This window comes from Chiloscyllium plagiosum, unplaced genomic scaffold, assembly GCF_037043375.1.
Source record: "Chiloscyllium plagiosum isolate Xiang-an unplaced genomic scaffold, Cpla_swu_hap1 HiC_scaffold_13, whole genome shotgun sequence".
In the NCBI taxonomy this organism is placed as follows: domain Eukaryota; kingdom Metazoa; phylum Chordata; class Chondrichthyes; order Orectolobiformes; family Hemiscylliidae; genus Chiloscyllium; species Chiloscyllium plagiosum.
In genome coordinates this window covers 20859156-20881966 of record NW_028270151.1, presented here as the reverse complement: position 1 = coordinate 20881966, position 22811 = coordinate 20859156, and the positions used below count along the sequence as shown (strand labels likewise).

The window sequence follows — 22811 nt, the reverse complement described above, 5'->3', positions numbered from 1 at the left end:
AAATATTGAAATTCTGGATGTACGTTTGCTCACTGAGCTGGAAGGTTCATTTTTCAGACGTTTCATCACCATTATAGGCAACATCATCAGTGAACCTCTGGTGAAGCACTGTTGGTATGGCCCTTTTTTTATTTGTATCTAGGTTTCCTTGGGTTAGTGATATCATTTCCTCTCCGTTTTCTCAAGGGGTGGTAAATGGGATCCAAATCAGAGTTTGCTGATAGAGTTCCACTTGGATCCCATTGACTTGGATCCCATTTACCACCCCCTGATAAAAAGAACAGGAAATGACATTACCAACCCAAGGAAACCAAAACACACAAATGTGGGCCATACCACCAGTGCTTCATCTGGAGGTTCACTGATGATGTTGCCTAGTGTGGTGATGAAACGTCTGAAAAGGAACCTTCCAGCTCAACAAGCAAACTTACACCCAGAACCTCAGCCTGAGCTAAAAACTCTTCTCAAACCTCAATAATATTGAGATATGCACTGCCAAGTTGCAAATAACTTCAGTGCCTCAGAATTATGGGCAATATCCATCTTCAACAAGAGAGAATCTAATTATCGGTCCTTCGCAAGCATTACTGTCATTAGATTCCTTACTGTCCCCATTTTGAATGTCACCATTGTCCAGACACTGAACTGACCAACCATTCAAACACCATGACTATAAGAATATGCCAACAGATTAGGAATGCTGCAGTGAATAACTCACTTTACTCCACAAAATCTGTCTGCCATTTACAAGGCACACGTTAGGAGTATGGAATATTGCCCATTTGCCGGAATGAGTGCAGCTCCACCAACAATCGGAAAGCTTGATACCATCCAAGTGATTGGAAACACATCCACAAGCATTGACTTCCTTTTGTGATGCACACAGCAGCTGTACATACTATCTATAAGATACATTGCAGAAAATCACCTCGGCTGTTTCAGCAGCATCTTCCAAATTCACAAACACCTGTATCTAGAAAGACAATGGCAGCAGATACAGTTGCGTTCTAGAAGAACTGATGGTTGCATGTTATGCAACCCTGCTTTGTAGAAAAATCACACTTGAGAAACAGTGCTTAGTGTTTGCGCTGTAATCTTTTTAAAAGTTTGTGCTGTAGAAAAAGCATCCTAATTCGTCTATCACGTTACAGCAAATTCGTGTTGATGAAATGCGCATCGTAACAGAGCAACCTGTATGTGGAAACAATGCCACCTGAAAATTCCCCTCCAAGCCACTCAACATCATGACTTGGAAATTTATTGCCATTCCTTCAGTCTCACTGGATCAAATTCCTGGAACTCACTTCCTGACAGCATCATGGGTTTACCTACACTGAGTGGACTTCAGTGGTTCAAGAAGGTAGCTGACTGCCATTTTGTCAAAGGTGAGGGCAAATGGAGATGGGAAATAATAACGGGCTGAGCCAGTGAATGAATTTTTTAAAATTCTCTGGAGTTTAGAAGAATGAGAGGCAATCCTATGCCTACAGAAATTACTCAATTAAAATATTCAATCTCCATTAAAAAAGATGAGTTCTGGAATGTGTCAGCAGAAGCATACCTTTTGACAATCCACTATTGATTTAATAGTTTTATTGATTTTGGGGCCCTTGTACTAATCCATAATGATATAAGTGGTGATGGTGATCATACTGAAATTAATCCATCAAGCGTATGACCCATAATTTGCTGTAGCAGGGCAACAAATACTTCTGTTACTTATAAGTTGTTGGACATGTGAGTAGGTTAACATTGACATGATAAAAATCTGACATCAAGGCCCTGAGTGAATGGAGCAGTCTGTTAGTTATTTTGTTATGGAATATAAAAGGAAACTAGAAAATTTGGAAATACCCAACTGGTCTGGCATTGTGGAAAGTGAGCAAAGGTCATAGACATTTGAAGTATTATCTATCTTTGTCTCCTCAGATGGTGTGACATGTGCAGTGTGTTTTCAACATTTTCTGTTTTCATTGCCAACTTTTGAGCATCTAGTTTTTTTGGGGTCAGATTAAGGATTGTACAATGAACAATGTATGATGAAGAGAAAACATAAATTAAAGCAGGTTAATTGTCAAGTCAGGAACAGAAAGAAATTCAAAATGAAGAGAAGGATTGGACTAAATGAGGGAAAAAAATGAAAAGTTTCTGAAATAAAACATCTTTAATATTTTGAATACATTTAACAGCAAATAACTTTTGAAAAATTTAGATTATACACAATGAAAGCTCAACACCGATTTAATATTCCACACTTGTCATTGGGGTCATATCAGATGGTTGGTTTTTTTTGTCGTGGGAGACTTTTAGATTTAAATTTCCAATCCTTGGGTTATTTTGAGATGTGCTGCATTTTGACATTTATTATTGTGTTTTCTAAACTGTTCAGCAGGCGTAAGTTTTTTTTTCCCCTGTAAGGTGTCATCCTTCTACTGATACCTTTCCCCAGTTTCTTGTGGAGTTCTCACATTCGCTAAAAACTTGAGTTCCTTGGCAAAAGGCTGTTGTATTTTTTTCTTCTGTGACATGCATGGAATGGAAAGAAATAACCTGCCTTAAACACTGCCCTATTCTGGACTTTGCAGTAACTTAAAATTTGTGGAGAGCAATACTTGTTTGTAATATTGATTATTTCTTACTAGTCTTTTAATTATGTTTTCACTTAGGGACATCATGATAACGCACTTTGATCCCTCCATCACATATGAAAATCTTTGCACTGAAGTCCGTGATATGTGCAGCTTTGACAATGAGCAACTCTTCACGATGAAGTGGATTGATGAAGAAGGTACAGTGGATTTTATGACAAAGTCACGATTAATTTGCTTTGCACTTCTATCAAAGAGTTCTTTTAGAGTTCGAGGAGTAGAAGAAAATGTGGGAATATGTTGAAAGACCTTGGCCTGTTTCTTTTTCATATGATCAAAGTCACTGATGGTCTACAGCATAATAAAAGGCCCTTCGAGTCTAAACCAGTCAAAAGCAAGGATCTTACTATTCTCATCCCATGTTTCAGCACTTGACCAAAGCTGGCATTGCAAGTGCACATCTATATATTTCTTAAATGGAATGACGGTTTCTGCATCTATCACCCTTTGTAGGCGGTGAAATCCAGCTTCTCACCCTCATCTCAGTGTGAGAAATTGTTTACCTCTTTTCCCTTTAAAGCTCTCGCTCCTTTGCTTCAATCTACATATTCGGGCTGTTCATTCTGTCTGTGCTCCTCTATTTTATACATCTCAGTCTTGCTTACTCCTCCATTGTCTCTGCTCCAAAGAAAACAACCTCTGCCCTTCCAATCTCGTTTCATAATTAAAACTCTCCAGCCCAGGCAACATCCTTGTAAATCTCCTGAATAGTGCACTTGTATCCTTATTATATAATGTGGATTCAGGAACTGCACACAACTGATCCTTTGCCTAGTTCCAGCATCACTTCCAGCTCTTAAACTTTACTAGCTGGTGCATAGAGGCACGTATCCTATATGCCTCCTGAACCGACTTAACTACTTGTCTCTCTGCTTTAACGGATCAGTGAATGGTACACATTGAGGTCCCACTGACCTCTGTGCTTCCAAGGGTCCTATTGTTCTTCGTGTTCCCTTGCCTGTTTGTCCTGTCCATGTGCATCATATCACACTTATCCAGATTTAGTTCTGCTCATTGCTGATAAGCCTATCTGACCAGCCTGCCTATATTGTCCTGTAATCTAAGGCTATCTTCACCATTTATCACCCCATCAGTTATTGTATCATCTGCGAACATACTGATCAACCCACCAGCAAGCATGTCTAAATAGTTTGCGTGCCAACACCGATCCTTGCGTAGTCCCGCTGGACTACATTTCAAGTTGCAAAAGACCCCTTGATCATCACCCTCTGCATCCTGCCATTTAAGCATTCCTGCATCCAACTTACAAAATTTCCTTGGATCCTGTGGGCTTTTAGCTTTGCTGTAGTTTCTGCTAGGGTCCTTCATTAAAAAGCCTTACTAATATCCGCATAGAATACATTAAAAAGGTATTGCCTTCATCTGCACACTTGGTTGCATCTCCAAAACATTCAATCAAGTTGATCAGACACAACTTCCTCTCAATCAAAAATGACAGCTGCTGTTTTTGATTAATTCCTGCCTCTCTTCCGTTTCTCAGAATTGCTTCCAATAGTTTCCCCACCACTGAGGTTAGACTGACTGACTGGCCTGTAGTTTCCTGGTTTATCTCTCGATCCCTTCTTGAATATCAGTTCAACATTGGCTCCCCTCTTCTCCTCCGGCATTTCTCTTGTGGTCTGGGAGGAATTGAAACTCTACTAATTCTTCCCTTGCCTCACACAGCAGCCTGGGATACATTTCATCTGGTCCTGAAGATGTACGTATCTTGTAAGCCTACTTGACCACTCAGGACCACCTTTGTGTCTATGCTAACTTGGTTAAGTATACCACAGGCCGCCTTGATTTCTATACCCACATTGTTGTGCTCTCACTCGTGAACACCAGTTCAAAGTATTCATTTAGAATTCTACCTACATCTCTGGCTCCATGCACAAATTACAACTCTGGCTTTTAATATAGCCCACTCTTCCCTGGTTATCCTTTTATTTTTAATATGTTTATTATATTTTTGATAAATTTTCATTTTTACCACAAAACCACATGCTTAATTATCAAAGTTGTGTATTATATTTTTTGACCAAGATATCTTTCTGTAGGTATGGGTTATAGCATGAATTTAATTGTTTTACCTGTTTCCTTGAATTCTCAGTTGTTTGATTTTTCAATTTTAGACAGAATAAAACAATTAACCAAGAATCTTTAATAAAGTCAAAATGATTGAATGGTTTGTTTTATAACAGTTAAATAAAGATGCAGAATCTTTTGACATGATTGACGCACCAGGCAGTGCAATGGCTCAGTAGTTAAAACTGCTGCTTGACAGTATAAATCTAACCGTGGGCAACTGTGTGGAGTTTGCACATTCTCCCCAAGTCTGCATGCGTTTCCTCCAGATGTTCTGGTTTCTTCCCACCACCCAAAGATGTGTAGGTAAGGTAGATTGGCCATGCTAAATTACCCATGTGTCCTGGGATGTGTAAGCGAGGTGGGTTAACCATGGTAAATGCGGGTTTACAGGGATAGGGTAAGCAGTGGGTCTGGATGCAATGCTCTTCAGATGGCCTGTTCTGGGTCAAATGGCCTGCTTCTACACTGTAGGGATTCTATGAAGTTTTTAGTTTTTAAAATTTGTTCATAGCTTGTGGAATTTACTGGTTAGGCTAATGTTTGTTTCTCAAGCTTGACGACTTTGAAGTAGCTGGTGCAGCTGCTGTTTTTGAATTACTGCAAAACTTGGAGTGAAGGGACACCCACAGTACTGTTGTGCAATGTAAATGTTATCCTTCTAAATATTTCTCTCGTAACAACTGAATAATCCAAAATCTCCGTGTGTGCCAAGTAAAAGGAAAGAAATAGATGTTAGCAGAAATTCACTTTTAGTCAATATGTCTCACCTTTTGAAGGCAAAAAGGATAAAGTTTGAGATATTCGTATGGCTATTGGTCTGATGATTTGGCACACAAAATTGATTTCCGTGAACGCATGCAGTTGTCACTGCGTATCTTTGCAGATATACTTGTTCAGGCAATATCGAGGACCCCTTTCAGGGATAATTAATGCGAGAGCAGCTGGACCACTGCCCAGGTACTACATTAAGCCAAAAGCAAGAATTTTCCAAAAATCAGGAGAGCTGTACAGGGATCTGCTTTCTTTCACTATTGTCACCAACTACTCTAAATAAAATCCAAAGCAAACACTGCAACCTAATAGTCATGAACCCAAATAGGAATCTCCTCTGAACAAGTAGGTTATCCGAAAGCACATTACAACAAATGCCTTGTTAAAGAATGCCAACCATTTATTTTAAAGCCCAGCATATACCTGGGCATTTTTCTACATTGTTGAGAAGATGTCAGTATTGGAGCTGTATTGGAACAACTTTATTAGATGCGTGACTAGATTTGGAGAACAAGATTTTTGTTGTGCTGGTGGAATATTATTAGGGTCCCCAACTTGTGCAGTATCCAGTGTCCTCAGCCATTACTTGATATCATGTGAAGTGAATTGAATTGGTTGAGGACTGGCATCTGTGCTGTTGGGGATCTGAGAAGGAGACCCTGATAGTTGGCACTTCTGGCTGCCAAAGAATGTAAATACTTCAGCGTTGTCTGAAAATGATTGGTGGCAAAGCACTGTGTGTGCAGAAGACATCTTATTGCTGTTTCTCTGGACTAAATGGCTGGTGAATACCAATCGAGTTAGAGGGAAGTAAAACACTTTAAGGAGAGTGGCCTCTGTTTCTCTGGTGCAAGGACAAGTTGGTTTTTTGTTTTAATGAAGTGGCAGGGCAAAAGGGCAGAAGCAAAAGCGAAATAACTGTTAGAAAGAAAAGATACATGGGAGTTTTTTCAAAATGTTACAGAATGGTAAACTTTATGAACGCTATGAGAGATTATAATGTGATAAAAGGGATTCTTTTGTCTTCATGCAAGTACTGACGTTGTTAACAATTAGAGAAACAGAAGAGCTTTGAAGAAGAAACCTCGAATGTTACTGATCAGAACATTGTTGAAACCTTGTAGTTTAAAGTCAGGATTTTGGATATCTTGTTTGCAATGAGATCTTTTTTCAAGTTAACAATTCTCTTAAAATCTGGAACAGCCTTTTGATTGCTTAAAGTGAATTTGATTTCTTGCTATAGTTAGTGTGTACTTTTGTTTATATTGTATGGTTCACAACCTTGACAGCCAGTGTTCTGTAATATTAAAATAGTTTTGATGTATCGTCACTATTGTCATGTAAGAAAATGCAGCAGTCAATTTTGATATTGTTAGCTGTCAGAAACAACAAAGGATCGTGAGACTTGGGAGCAGAAATAGACTAATCAATGCTTTGATTCTGATCTGGTTGTGCTCTTGGCTCCACTTTCCTGTCTGAAAATCACCAGAATAAGTTGTGATTCCTGAACTGCTTTTAATAACTTTTTTGTCCTTTCTCAAATTAGCCAACCAAACTATACATAGGGCTCAGATGTGGCATACGCAACTACAGTAAAACTTACTGATTTTTATTTATTTGATTCCACTTGTAATAAACCCCTACATTCCATTTATCTTCCTGATCATCGCTGTATGTGCATGCTAACTTCATGTGATGCAAGATTTGTAGATCCCACTGTAGCACCAAGTTCTGCAATCTCTCCATTTTAATTATTATACTTCTTTTCTATTCTCTTTGGTAAAATGAACAAGTTCACATTTACCCACATTTAATATAATTTTCCAAGTTTTCTCATTGACACGTTCACAAGTAGACACCTTATCGCCTCTTCACAACTTTCTTACTTACTTTGATTAAAAATCACACAACACCAGCCTATAGTCCAACAGATTTATTTGGACGCACTAGCTTTCGAAGTACTGCTGCTTCATCAGCTGGTTATGGAGCAGGACCATAAGACACGGAATTTATAGCAAAAGGTTACAATGTCATGTGGCTGAAATATATTAAACAAATTTAGATTAAGTCTTTCATCATTTGGAATGGTTTTGCTTGTTTCGGTTTGTTAATATGTAAATCCCAGAATTCCTTTTAAGTCTCATTCTTAAGATAACATCAGGTTTTCTAATAAAATGTATTATCTCAGCTCAGACAATCCATTTAAAGGTGTGAGGTTAAAGTCTGTCTGTGTCCCCATCTTGAGTCAGACTGGCTCTATTTTTAAGTGGGATTTACAGAATCTTAATCTTACAAAATATCACGAAAATACATTTTCAGGACACAAGTTTCAAGTCAGGATGGTGAACAGCTTGGAGGGGAACTTGAAGGTGGCGGTATTCCCACATTGCTGCTGCCCTTGTCCTTCTAGATAGAAGTGGTCATGGGTTTAGAAGATGCTGTCTGAGGATCTTTGGTGAATTTCTTGTAGATAGTACACACTGCTGCTACTGAGCATTGGTGTGGGAGGGAGTGGATGTAGTGCCAATTAAGCAAGCTCCTTTGTCCTGGATGGTGTAAAATTTCTTGACTGTTATTGGAGCTGCGTTCATCCACGCAAGTTAGGTGTATTCTATCAAACTCCTGACTTGTGCCTTGTAGGTGGTAGACAGGCTTTGTGGAGTCAGGGGATGAGTTACTCCACAAAGTATTTGTGGAACTCCACAAAATATTTGTGGTAAGTCCAGTTGAGTTTTTGGTCAGTGATAACCCCAGGATGTTGTTAGTGGGGGATTCAGTGACGATAACACCATTGAGTGTCAAGGGGCAGAGATTAGATTAACATGTATTGGTGATGATCATTGCCTGGCATTTGTACCATAGAGTAGAGTAATAGAGATGTACAGCACAGAAACAGACCCTTTAGTCCAACTCATCCATGCCGACCAGATATCCTAAATTAATCTAGTCCCATTTGCCAGCGCTTGGCCCATGTCCTTCTAAACTCTTGTACTCATGTTCTCTTCCAGATGCCTCCACCGCTTCCTCTGGCAGCTCATTCCATACATGCACCACCCTTTGTGTGAAAATGTTGCCTGTTAGATTCCTTTTAAATCTTTCCCCTCACACAAAACCTATACCCTCTAGTTTTGGCCTCCCCCACTCCAAGGAAAAGACCTTGTCTATTTACCCTATCCATGCCCCTCATGACCTCTTAAACCTCTATAAGGTCACCCCTCAGCCTCTTTCCAGGGGAAAACAGCCCCAGCCTATTCAGCCTCTCCCTGTAGCTCAAATCTTGCAGCCCTGGCAACATTCTTGTGAATCTTTTCTGAACCCTTTCAAGTTTCACAACATCCTTCTGTGGTATGAATGTTACTTGCCACTTGTCAGCCCAAGCTGTCCAGATCTTGTTGCATTTGAACATAGACTGCTTCAGCATCTGAATGGTGCTGAACATTGTGCAATTCTCAGTGAACATCCCCAATTCTTGTATGATGTAGGGAAGGTCATTGATAAAGTAGCTGAAAATGGTTGGGCCTAGAACACTACTCTGAGGAATGTCTACTGACATGTCCTGCAGCTCAGATGACTGACCTCCAATAACCATGACCAATATCCGAAATGTCAGATATGACTACAACCACTGGATAGTTTTCCCCTGGTACTCATTAATTCCAGTTTTGCTAAGGCACCTTGATACCATAAACAAATGTGGCCTTGATGTCAAGCGCTGTCACTCTCACCTCACTTTTGGAATTCAACTCTTTTGTCCATGTTTGCACCAAGACAGTAGTGAGATCAGGAGCTGAGTGGCCCTGGCAAAACCCAAACTGGGTGTCACTGAGCAGGTTATTGCTGAGCAGGTGCTACTTGATAGCACTGTTGATGACACCTTGCATCACTATTACTGATGTTCTAGAGTAGATTGATGGGGTAGTAATTGGCTGGGTTGGATTTGTCTTGCTTTTTTTTGTGAACAGGATATACCTAGTTAAAAATCGCACCACCAGTTTATAGTCCAACAGGTTTAATTGGAAGCACTAGCTTTCGGAGCGCTGCTCCTTCATCAGGTGGTTGTGGAGTACACAATTGTAAGACACAGAATTTATAGCAAAAGTTTACAATGTAATAGAACATCTAATGCTTCCAATTAAACCTGTTAGACTTCCACCTGGTGTTGTGTGATTTTTAACTTGTGTTTACCCCAGTCCATTACCGGCATCTCCAAATCAGGATACACCGAGGTATTGTCGAGTGGATTCCAGTGTTGTAACTGTACTGGAATAGATTGGCTGGACGAGCAGCAAATTCTGGAGCACAAGACTTCAGTACTGTTGCTGGAATATTGTCAGGGTCTGTAGCCTTTGCAGTATCTCTGGTCTCGAACCATTTCTTGATATCACGGATTGAATTGAATTGGCTGAAGACTAGTGTCTATTATGCTAGGCACCACTGAAGGAGGCTGAGATGGATGATTCACTTGGCACTTCTGGCTGAATGACCTACTCTTAAACTGTCATGTTCGTAAATTAAACATGACTTCCCTTTTACAAAATCATGTTGACACTGCCTGATCCCATGATGAAGACGTATCCTTGTATGACCTCCTTCATAATGGATTCCAGGAATATCCTTGTTACAGTTGTTGAAATAAGTGATCTTCTTTATTGTCTCCCAACATTCTTGAATAAAGAAGTTAAGTGTGTTATTTTCCACACCAGTTGGAGCTGAATGACCCATCAAGATAAATGACTAGTTAATGTACTTGCGATGGTGGTTGTGACACAAACACTGCGTTGAACACCAGTAGAATTTTCATGCTGTTTTTCAAATAGAGTCAATGGATATTTTGGCTCTGTTTGAAAAACAGATGAGGCCTTTTTTTAAATTTCTCATCTGAGTGCTTCAGTTAGTGTAATTTGGTATTGCATTGGAGTTAGATTTAGATTATGTCTTTTAAGTTTTTGGCGAGGCTACCCCTCCATAAATGCTGACTTGGAGGCAAGAGTGAACTATTCAACTTGTTCAGTTGACAGCACTTCAAATAATGCTTCTGCTTGTATCAAGAGCCTGAAGGCTGTATCATCTGAAGCTAGCTGCCAGCGCTGTGGTTTAAATGGCAGCCTGACCAGGTGTTGAATCTTCTCTCATAAAATTAAGTCATGAATCATAACATTTAAACTACTACATTTGGTATTGTAGGGGTTGGATTCCACAGAATGAGCATCTATGAAGCATTTCCTTCTGTTGAGGCTATGATTTGTGATATTCTCACTGGTTAAGTGGAATGCATTTTCTGGATAAAACTGGAGAACTGAAAATCATTTTAGTTGAGTTACCTATCATCCAGTTAAACATTCAAATCTTTAAAATCAGTTTGCAGAAGAGGAATAAGAAAATCACAGTGGACAGGCTGACCAGATTCTGGACATAGATAAATCTAATTTGATCCTTTGTAATAAATTTTAGAATTTTGGTGATATGCTTGTTCATCAATATTGGTTGTGAAACATTTGATTTATTTGAAATCATAAGCTTTGCAGCATTGCTCCTTCATCAGGCAAAGTCTTGTTGGACTAAAAACTTGTTGGACTAAAACCTGGTGTTGTGTGACTTCTGACTTTGTCCACCTCTGACTTCAACACTGGCATTTCCACATTGTGAAACATTTGGGCATCATTGCATCTCTTTTCATATACAGTCTGTTCATTTTGGTGACATATTTGCATTTGTCTGTAGAATTGTAGAAATGATGTGCAATAAAGGAAGTATATTGTTCAAACTATTGGATAACAGTGATCATCTCCCTGGGACCTGACCCTAAATAATGGATTGATGGTTTCATCTCAATACGCTGGTGTTTCCAAAGGAAATGTGACAGCTGCAATGATAAAGTATGAATGAGTTGAGTTATATTCTGATTCAAATATGATTTGGAACAATACTGAAAAATAAACTCTGATGGATCTTACCATATGTAGGAGTAGGTCAACTTCATAGAGGAAGTGGGGGACGTGCTTAAGGGACCTGAACCACATTCTGAGATTGAGGACACCCAGTGTGGTTTATGGGGGAGATTAGAGTAATTTACACAAATGTGACTCATTGTTAATGTTATGATAAATTACTGGCTTTGAACATATTTCATGTTTCTAGTGCACTTTTATGTAAAGAAACAATCAGAGATCTTTATTTACTCCTGTGATCCGATCTTTGAAACTACTGACCCACCCAGAACATTGTCACAGCCACGAGTCCATGTCAATATTTCTGTGGGCGCCTAACGGATGAGTGAAATCTCTTCTACATGTTCAGGGTATCGCTATGCTAGTACAGTCCTTGTTTGGCACCTGCACGCATACATATTCCATTCCAAGTGGAGCCTACAGGATTACAATCAACAGTATAATTTAAATTCACTTTGTTTGAGCAAACTGGACTTTTCTCTACTGATTCTAACTGAAATCAGTGTTTTGATTAGAAACAATATTGATGTCAGTTATAAATATTTAATTGTATGCATATAGAGCCCATGTACTGTGTTAAGTAACAAGGTGTTCGTATTGTGAAACTTGTGATGTAAATCTGTAGGACTGAAATCACCATTAAATGATTCGTCACCTATGCCATCTTGGAATTTTGCTGTTCAGAAACAAAATACATAAATTCACTTAATTCTCAGGACATTGAGAAAAAACATAAATGTGGTGTTTTAAAGGAGTGATGGTAGCATATACATAATTAGCTAAGTGCTGTGAACATGCTAATATCTGACTTGTAGCAAAGACAATGATGGGTAGAAACCTTACTCAATTTAATATATGTAAATTGGGGTAATTCGCACTAAGTCTACAGTCACAGTAACATGATAAACTAAGCAAATCTACTAAATGGTACTGTATTGAAAGGAAAACAAAAACATATAAACATTGATACATTTTCAAACCATTGACAGCTGTGGAGCAAGTTGATTTGAACTTGACAGGGAACATGTGATATTGCCTTTGTAAATAGGTCCTTTGAATTCAAAAATGAGGAAGTCATGGGTGACCTCATTTTGCGCATAGACTGAGTAAACCAACTGCACTAAAGCTGTGGAGGGAAAGTTTCTAGAATGTTAGGGATTGTCGATTACAGCAGTATGTTGAACTAATTAGAGGACATGCTACTTTAGATCTGATTATGAAGTGAAAAAGTGCTGATTAATTTTACGTACATTAGCCTGTAGAAGTAAGTCACCACAGTTTGATATGGTTTTATTTTGTAAAATTCTAAGATGTCGGTGCAGAAATTGACCATTTGTACGATTGAATCTTTGCCATTGTGAGAGATCGTGGCTGATCTATTAATCCTCAATCCCACTTGCTTGCTTCTCCCCCAAAACCTTTGATTTCCTAATACAGACAAACCTCAATTATCCGAACAAGATGGGCAGGCACTATTTCGTTCGGATAGTTGTTTACTCGGTTAATTGATTAAATGCCTTTCCTCTGGAGATCAGTGTTTTCTGTTAAGTCTGCTCCCTGACCAGGAGACTAAGCAGCAGCAGACCACACCTCCTAACCCTGTCCAACACTACCCCTGCCCCCAACCCCGTCCAACACTAACCCCACCCCCATCTGTCCCCCCAACCCTGTCAAACACTGCCCCCTGCTGCCGTCCAACCCCATCCAACACTGTCCGCCACCTGCCCCCCCACCCGGACCCCCATTCCTGTCCGCCCCGCCCCCTTTCTGGGACAGCCGGACTGGACAGCAACTCCTTCAACACTTTTGCTTTCTGCTGCTGCTGCCTTTTGGGGGGTGAGTCTCCAAATGGCACGCACCCACACAACACGCACACACCATTTTACTGCAATGGTTCGACAAGTCCCACCGTTGCCCTGTACAGAACAATGTTGGAATGATTATCTGGGGAAGGGAGGTTTAGGGTTCACCCGGTGTAGAACTCCAGGGAAAGTGTGGTGATAGAGGTGGGAGGCCAGTCATTTGGAGACAGAGTATTGAGCCCAGGCGCTATCTCAGACCTGAATATACTTAACCTCTACCACCCTCTTCAGTGAGGAATGCCACAGATTGACTACCCTCAAAGAAATAAAATGTTCACCATTCTATCCTAATAGGGCGACCCCTTATCCTAAACTTATTTCCTCTGGTCCAAGTCTCTCCAAGATGAGGAATCAAGCTCCTCATTTAAACTTGCCACCTCTTCTTCGAAACTGCATATGTAGAAGCCTAACCAATTCAATAACCTCTTCTCATAGGAAAATTTCTCTACCCAAAATCAATTTTGTGAACCTTCTCTGAACTGTTTCCAGTGCCAGGGTCTTAAATAAGGGGTGCAAAAGTGTTCAATTTTCCAACTGTGGTCAGACTTGTGCCTTGTATAGTTTGAGCAAGACCTATTTTAATACTTTATTTCCATTTGAAATAAAGGTCAACAATCTACTTGCCGATGGTCCACTGAAATTGGGCACTAACCTTTTATGATTGATGCACAAAGGCTTCCAACTCTTTCAATACACTCGCTTTCTGCGGTTTTTAAAAATTTAAATATTCAGCTCTTCTATTCTTCCTGCAAAGTGCCTAACCTTTGTTTTCCACAATATTTGCCAAGTTTTATCCACTTAATTTGTCTATATCTCTCTATAAGTTCTGTGTCGCCCTTAATACTTGCTTTTCCATGTACTAACTTTGTGTTGGTACCTTATGGGATGCCTTTTAGATATCCAAATATATTACGTCTTCTGGTTCCCCTTTATCTATCCTGCTTGTTACTTTGTCTAGAAACTGTCATAAATTTATCAGGCGTGATTTCTAAATTGTGAAACCATGTTGACACTGGATTTCTTCATGTGTTTCTAAATGCTCTGCTTTTTCATCCTTTGAAACAGAGACTCAGTATTCACCCAATAGTTTGTTAAGTGGGCTGGCTTTTAGTTGCCTGATTTTCTTTTCAGCTTCCTTTTACTTTGAACAAATATTTTCTAATCCTGTCGGACTCATCCAGAATCTAAGTATTCTTGCAAGATTAGTACCTTTACATCCATTATCTGCGTAGCTACTTCCTTTGAAATCCCAATATGCAACTTAACACGTCCAGGGGACTTTGTGGAATTTGGCCCTGTAGTTGCCCTATTACTTTTTCCTCTCATGATAATGATTAGTTTCATGTTTACTCACCCTTGGTGTTTAGTATTTTTAGAATCATTTTAATGTCCTCCAGTGTGAAGACTGTAAAACATTTATTCAACTTCTCTGCCATTTTCTCGGTCCCTATTATTATTTTGCCAGCATTAAAGTCCAATGAACTGATGGTCGCTTTGGTCTCTTTCTTTTTATGTATGTGAATTCAGTTGATCCTGGTAACCGTATGTACAGGAGCAGTATCTAATTTTCACCTACTGACGAACCACATTTTGGAACTGGGGCTGTGGGGGCAAATTCACTGAAGCATCTGCAATGCTGAGCATTACATAGATATAACATTCAGTGAGATGATCACTCAATAGGTGAAGAAAGAACAGGTACATAGGGCTTGTGTGACCAGGCAGGGTACAGGAGGGCAGTGCAGGAGTCCTCTATGGTCTCCTTACTAACAGACATGCTATCTTAACTACTATTGAAGGGGAATGCAGCAGGAGCCAACTTCATGACAACATGGATGGGTCTGCTGTTCGAAAGGAGGAGGAAGAATGAGATGGCGATAGTGTAGGGGATTTAATTGTAAGGGGAACAAATCCAACCATATGCTGCCTCTTTGATACCAGGGTCAAGGATGTCACTGAATGGCTGCAGGGTATTCTGAGGGGGAAGAGGAAACAGATTATGATGCATTTTAGTATCACTGGTAGAAAAAAAGCGACTGCAATCCTGAAAGCAGAATTTGGAGAGCTCAGAGGCAGAAGAACTCCAAACAGTGGTAATCTCTAAATTACCTCTGCTGCTATGTGATAATTCACTGGAGATTAATCTAAATGATTGTGTGGCTGGAGAAATGATGGTGCAGGGAATGGTTTTTAGATTTCTGGGACATTGGTTTTTCGGGAAGGTGGGACTTGAACAAAGTGGATGGGTTGTACCTGAACTGGAAACCACCAACCATACGGGTGATTTGCTAGGGCTGTTGGGGAAGATTTAAACTAACTTGGCAGGATTGGGATCCAGAGAAGAAGTTCAGCAAAGGGAGATAAATGACCAAAATTAGAAGAGAGATCACTGGTGTCAAGAAGGTCAGTTAAAGCACAAGGCAGTTTGGGATGGTTAGATGTTATATGTGCAAGAAGTCTGACGATCAAGGCAAATGAGTTGAGGGCACTAATTAAAGTGTGGCAGCATGGTATCATTACTGTCACAAGATATAATTGAGAAAGGGCAGGATTGACATCTCAGTATTCTAGGTTATAGAATCTTCAGGTGAGATGGAAGAGGAGGGTGTGTTGCAGTATTGATCAGGGAATCAATTACAGTAGTGAGAGGGCATAACATCTTAGGCTCCTCAAATGAATCCACATGGGTACAATTAAGAGCAGATATGATGGAAAATTTCAGAAGTGTCAAAGGAATTGGCCAATGATAAGGAATTTCAACTTCCATTAGTTGGGATTGTCATAACTTGAAAAGTTTAAACGGAGTAGAAATCTTAATGTATCTAAGAGTTTTTTTAAGCACGTTTGTTGAAAGCTTGTAGAGAGGGAGTGGTCCTGGACATAATTTTGGGTAATTAGCTGGCAAATGGTTGAAGTGTCAGTTTGGGGAGCATTTTGCAGACAGCAATCATAGCTGTTAGTTTCAAGATTCTTTTTTAAAAAGACAAGAAATAGCCTGCAATGGAAGTTCTAAATTGGGGTATGGCCAATTTCAATAAGCTTAGGTATAATTTGGCCAGTGTGGACTGGAAGCTGATATTCATTGGAAAATCTGTCAGAGCAGTGCCATCAAATAAAGATCACGGGTGGGCTCAATAAATCCTGTGAAGCCTAGAAATCAAGGGATTTAGAATTGGATAAAGCTTCTGGGTAATCCAAGATGGAGGACGGGAAAAATTTCTGGCTGTAACAGCTGCTCCTTTCTTTTTGAGGTATTTCAGGTGCTGGAGGTGATTTCCTTGAATTCTAGGAGCAGCAATTGCTGTTTTATATGCTGTTGCATTGTTTTGGAACGTTGGGGGAAAAAAAAGTCAAAACAACAGTTTTCAAAGGGAGAAGACCGGACAAAGGAAGCACATGGTGAGGTCAGTGCAGGAGAGAGAGAGAAAGAAACTGACACAGCCTGTGCTGTTTGAATTCATGTATCGCTGGCCATCGGAATGCGTCTGGGAAAATTAACGAACAGTGAAATTCACAGCTGATCTTGGAGGAACTGTTGGGCGAAGTTCACAGCACAGAATCAGATAAATGATTCGTTGTTTTAAGTGTGGCCTACAGAAAGTCTGCAGTAGTGAGTAGAGTGGGTTCTTTCTTGATTATATGTTTTTGGAGATATGTCTCTTGATTAAACTTAAAATATAAGCCATTACTATTAATTTAACCTGGGGCAGTGTTTGTAGAGGAATAAGACGGGTCTGTAGATTGTGAAGGAGGAAAAATGGCCTTTAGTTGAGTGATATATAAACTTCTTGTCAGAGGTGGGAGTTTGAAGAGAGTTTAAAGGTTACTGCAGATTATATCTGCCATAAATGCTGTTGGTTGTGAATGTTATCAGATTGAATGGAGAGACAGTTAGAAGCAATGAGGAATTTGCAACAGCAACAGTGTGTGATGGATGGCAGTTATAGGAAGGGAAGAAAGTATCAGATACAGTCACATAGATGGGTTAACTCCAAGAAAGGTAAGAGATTCTCAGGAGAATGTAGCATGAACAGCCAGGTTTCTGGTATTGAGACTGGTTCTAATGCAAAGAGGGGTACAGACAGACATTTGTGGGCAGCAGCGAAAAATCAGAATGGTGTGTTGCTTCCCTGGTGCCAGGATCGAGGATGTCTCAGGGTGCAGAATGTTCTCATGGGGGAGAGAGGGGCCAGCAAGAGGTCATTGTTCACATTGGAACCAACGACATAGGAAGGGAAAAGGATGAGATTCTGAAGGGAGATCACAGAGTTAGGCAGGAATTTGAAAAGGAGGTCCTCGAGAGTAGTAATATCTGGATTACTCCTGGTGCTACAAGCTAGTGAGGGCAGGAATAGGAGGATAGAGAAGATGAATGTATGGCTGAGGAGCTGGTGTATGTGCGAAGGATTCACATTTTTGGATCATTGGAATCTCTTTTGGGGTAGAAATGACCTGTACAAGAAGGATGGATTGCACCTAAATTGGAAGGGGACCAATATACTGGCATGGAAATTTGCTTGAGCTGCTTGGTAGGATTTAAACTCTCAAGGGTGGGGGTGTGGGACCCAGGGAGATAGTGAGGAAAGAGGTCAATCTGAGACTGGTACAGTTGAGAATAGAAGTGAGTCAAACAGTCAGGACAGGCAGGGACAAGGTAGTACTGATAAATTAAACTGCATTTATTTCAATGCAAGAGGCCTAACAAGGGAAGACTGATGAACTCAGGGCATGGTTAGGAACATGGGACTGGGATATCATGGCAATTTCAGAAACATGGCTCAGGGATGGACAGGACTGGCAGCTTAATGTTCCAGGATACAAATGCTACAGGAAGGATAGAAAGGGAGGCAAGAGAAGAAGGGGAGTGGTGTTTTTGGTAAGGGATAGCATTACAGCTGTGCTGAGGGAGGATATTCCTGGAAATACATCCAGGGAAGTTTATTCGGGTGGAACTGAGAAATAAGAAAGAGATGATCACCTTATTGGGATTGTATTATAGACCTCCTAATAGTCAGCATGAATTTGAGAAACAAACTTGTAAGGAGATCTCAGTTATCTGTAAAAATAATAGGGTGGTTATGGTAGGGGATTTTAACTTTCCATGCATAGACTGGGACTGCCATAGTGTTAAGGGTTTAGATGGAGAGGAATTTGTTAAGTGTGTATAAGAAAATTTTCTGATTCAGTATGTGGATATACCTACTGGAGAAGGTGCAAAACTTGACCTACTCTTGGGAAATAAGGCAGGGCAGGTGACTGAGGTGTCAGTGGGGGAGCACTTTGGGGCCTTAATTCTATTAGATTTAAAATAGTGATGGAAAAGGATAGACCAGATCTAAAAGTTGAAGTTCTAAATTGGAGAAAGGCCAATTTTGACGGAATTAGGCAAGAACTGTCAAAAGCTGATTGGGGACAGATGTTCGCAGGTAAAGGGACGGCTGGAAATGGAAAGCCTTCAGAAATGAGATAACGAGAGTCCAGACACAATATGTTCCTGTTAGGGTGAAAGGAAAGGCTGGTAAGTACAGGGAATGCCGGATGATTAAAGAAATTGAGGGTTTGGTTCAGAAAAAGAAGGAAGCATATTTAAGGTATAGACATGACAGATCGAGTGAATCCTTAGAAGAGTCAAAAAGGCAGTAGGAATATACTTAAAAGGGAATTCAGAGCAAAAAGGGGACATGAGATAGCTTTGGCAAATAGAATTAAGGAGAATCCAAAGGGTTTTTACAAATACGTTAAGGACAAAAAGGTAACTAGGGACAGAATAGGGCCCATCAAAGATCAGCAAGGCAGCCTTTGTGTGGAGCCACAGAAAATGGGGGAGATACTAAATGCATATTTTTCATCAGTATTTACTGTGGAAAAGGATATGGAAGATATAGACTTTATGTCTGATAAATCACAACGGGATTACAACGGGATCTTGTCCGGCTGGGCCAATGGGCTGAGAAATGGCAGATGGAGTTTAATTCACATAAATGCGAGGTGCTGCATTTTGGGAAAGCAAATTTAAGCAGAACTTATACACTTAATGGTAAGGTCCTAGGGAGCGTTGCTGAACAAAGGGACTTTGGAGTGCAGGTTCATAACTCATTGAAAGTGGAGTTGCAGGCAGATAGGATAGTGAAGAAGGTGTTTGGTATGCTTTCTTTCATTGGTCAAAGTATTGAGTACAGGAGTTGGGAGGTCATGTTGCGGCTGTACAGGACATTGGTTAGGCCACTTTTGGAATATTGCGTGCAATTCTGGTCTCCTTCCTATCGGAAAGATGTTGTGAAACTTGAAAGGGTTCAGAAAAGATTGACAAGGATGTTGCCAGGATGGGGGATTTGAGCTATAGGGAGAGGCTGAACAGGCTGGGGCTGTTTTTCCTGGAGCGTCAGAGGCTGAGGGGTGACCTTATAGAAAATTATGAGGGGCAGGGATAGTGTAGATAGGCAAAGTCTTTTCCCTGGGGTCGGGGAGTCCAGAACTAGAGGGCATAGGTTTAGGGTGAGAGGGGAAAGATATAAAAGAGACCTAAGGGGTTACTTTTTCACGCAGAGGGTGGTACATGTATGGGATAAGCTGCCACAGGAAGTGGTGGAGGCTGGTACAATTGCAACATTTAAAAGGCATCTGGATGGGTGTATGAATAGGAAGGGTTTGGAGGGATATGGGCCGGGTGCGGGCAGGTGGGACTAGATTGGATTGGGATATCTGGTCGGCGTGGATGAGTTGGACTGAAAGGCCTGTTTCCATGCTGAACATCTCTATGACTCTAAGAGGAAAAAGCGAACCTTATGGAAATACCATGGGCTCAAACCAGCAGAAACCCAAGAAAAATACAGAATCTACAAGAGGAAACTTCAAAAGGAAATCAGGAAAGTAAAAATGAACATAAAAGAATAATGGCATGTAAAATTTAAAAAAAAAAATCCTAAGTTACTTAATAAGTGTATTAAAGATAGGCTATCATACTTTGGGAGCAGAATTTGGCCACTTGGTCAATCCAGTCTGCTTTGCCAGTTGATCATTCATGCGTTTCCCAACCCCTTTCTCCTGTCTTCACCCTGTAACATTTGAACCCCTTACCAATCAAGAACCTATCTATCTATCTATGTCTTAATACATTCGGGTGACTTGACCTTTACTGTCTTTCATGGCAATGAGTTCCACAGGTTTCCCACCCTCTGGCTGAAGAAATTTCTCATTATCTCCATTCAAAAGAGTCATCCTTCACTCTGAGGCTGTGCCCTTGGATCCCAATCTTTCCTACCGGTGGAACCCTTTTTATCTACATCCTAACTCTCTGGGCCTCTAAATCTTCTGTCAGGTTCAATGACATCTCCCCCTCATTCTTCTATCTCTACTAAGTGCAGAGCCAGAGTCCTCATATTACATGCACTTCATTCCCAGGATTATTCTTGTGAACTTCCTCTGGACCTCGACAAAGTTCGCCATGTCCATCTTTAGATACAGGGCCCAAAACCTTTCTCAATACACTGTGTAATCTGACCAGAACCTTGTACAGCCTCAGCAGTACATCCCTCCTTTTAAATTCTAGCCCTTTTGAAATTAATGCTGACATTACTGAAATTAATGCTAACTGCCAACTGAACCTGCATGTTAACCTTAAGAGAATCCTGAACTAGAGCTCCTAACTCCTAGTTCTAAGTCCTAAGTGAATAGCTGTGGTCTCAACACTAACCCCTGTGGAACTCCACTAGTCACCAGCTGCCATTCTGAAAAAGACCTTTTTTTATCCTCACTCTCTGCCTTCTGTCAGGCAGCTAATCCTCTGTCCATGCCAGTACCTTGCCCCTAACACTATGGGTTCTTATTCTATTTGGCAGCCTTGTCAAAGGCCTTTCGGAAATCCAAATAGATGACATCCACAGGTTCTCCTTTGTCTCATTTGCTCATTACCTCCTCAAAGAATTCTAATTGATTTGTTAGGCATGACCTCCCCTTTGACAAAGCCGTGCTGACTCGGCACTTCTCAGTACTTTAAAATCTCGCTCTTTACCAACAAGAGGCTAACCAGCCTAAAATGTTCAGGCTTCCCTCCCTCCCTAAACAGGGTGAAATCTGTTATAGTATGGTCACTGCTTCACCCCCCCCACCCCTCCCCGCGTGGCCATTTTCAGAGGCTTGGTCAGGTTCCCCACACATTACTTAGCGAAACTAAAGCATGTGGGATATGATGTCATGATAGGGCTTAGAGATGGGCCCTCAGGTCAAAAATAGTTGAAATAAATAGGGCAGGTAGAATATATAATGTGGAAAACTGACATTATCCACTTTGATAGAAGGAACAAACGTGCAGAGAATTTCTGAAATGATAAAGCTGGAAGCTGCAAGTATAAAAAGGGACATCGGTGTCCTGGGCAATAAATCACTGAAGACTAACATGCAGGTTTAGCAAGCTATTAGGAAGGCTAATGGGGCATTAACTTTTATTACAAGAGGATTTGAGTACAGGAGTAGTGAAGTCTTGCTCCAAATGTATAGGAGCTTGGGTAGACCATCTCTGAAGCATTGTGTAGTTTTGGTCTCCTTACTTTTGGAAGGATATTACTACTTTCTAGATTAGATTACTTACAGTGTGGAAACAGGCCCTTTGGCTCAACAAGTCCATACCGACCCTCCAAAGAGCAACCCACCCAGACCCATTCCTCTACATTTACCCCTTCATCCTAACACTACAGGCAATTTAGCTTGGCGAATTCACCTAACCTGCACATTTTTGGACTGTGGCAGGAAACCAGAGCAGCCAGAGGAAACCCACGCAGACACGGGGAGAATGTGCAAACTCAACACAGACAGTTGCCTGAGGCGGGAATTGAACCCGGGTCTCTGGCGCTGTGAGGCAGCAGTGCTAACCACTGTACCACCGTGTCCTAGACCTTTTCTTGGGATGATGGGAAGAGAGTTTGGGTAAATTAGGCCAGTATCCTATTGGATTTAAAAAAAAACGAGGAGTGATTCCATTGAAATCCACAAAATATTTAAAGGGTTGAACAGCATTGATGCAGATAAGATGTTTTCCCTGGTTGAGGTGTCTAGAGCCAGGAATGCAATTTAAAAATAAGGGTGTTGACACTTGCGTTTAAGATGAATGTCCATGCTTCTGGGTCAGGAGGCCTGGGATCAAGTCCCATCTGGTCTAAAGAGGTGTCCTAACACCTCTTAAACAAGTTTTAATTTTCTTTTTGTCCAATTTGAGATTTGCTAAGCCAGAAGATTTGGGAGCATTTTAAAAGCTAACCAGTGACTACCAAAACAAGGGAGGAAGTAATATTAGAGGGTAATGGTTCAAATAGTATGAAGGCAGACAACAAGAGCTGCTTTAAACATAGAAAATGGAAGAGAAAACCAAAGTGAACGCAGGTTCCTTACAGAATAAGGCAGCTGAAGAATTGAGAAGCAGGAAATAGTAAAATAGTTGAATAAATACCTGGCATTAGTCTTCACAAGAGATACTGATAGCATTCCAAGCTTGCTAA

General features: G+C 40.6%; 1 protein-coding gene across 1 annotated transcript in view; it reads left to right on the top strand.

Moving 5' to 3' along the window:
* The window catches only part of prkci (protein kinase C, iota), a 136503-nt gene that overhangs the window by 38930 nt on the left and 74762 nt on the right, over nt 1-22811 (top strand). The window contains exon 2 of the mRNA XM_043702652.2: nt 2667-2788. Within this exon, the coding sequence (XP_043558587.1) occupies nt 2667-2788 (122 nt within the window). The remainder of the gene's footprint in view (nt 1-2666; nt 2789-22811) is intronic.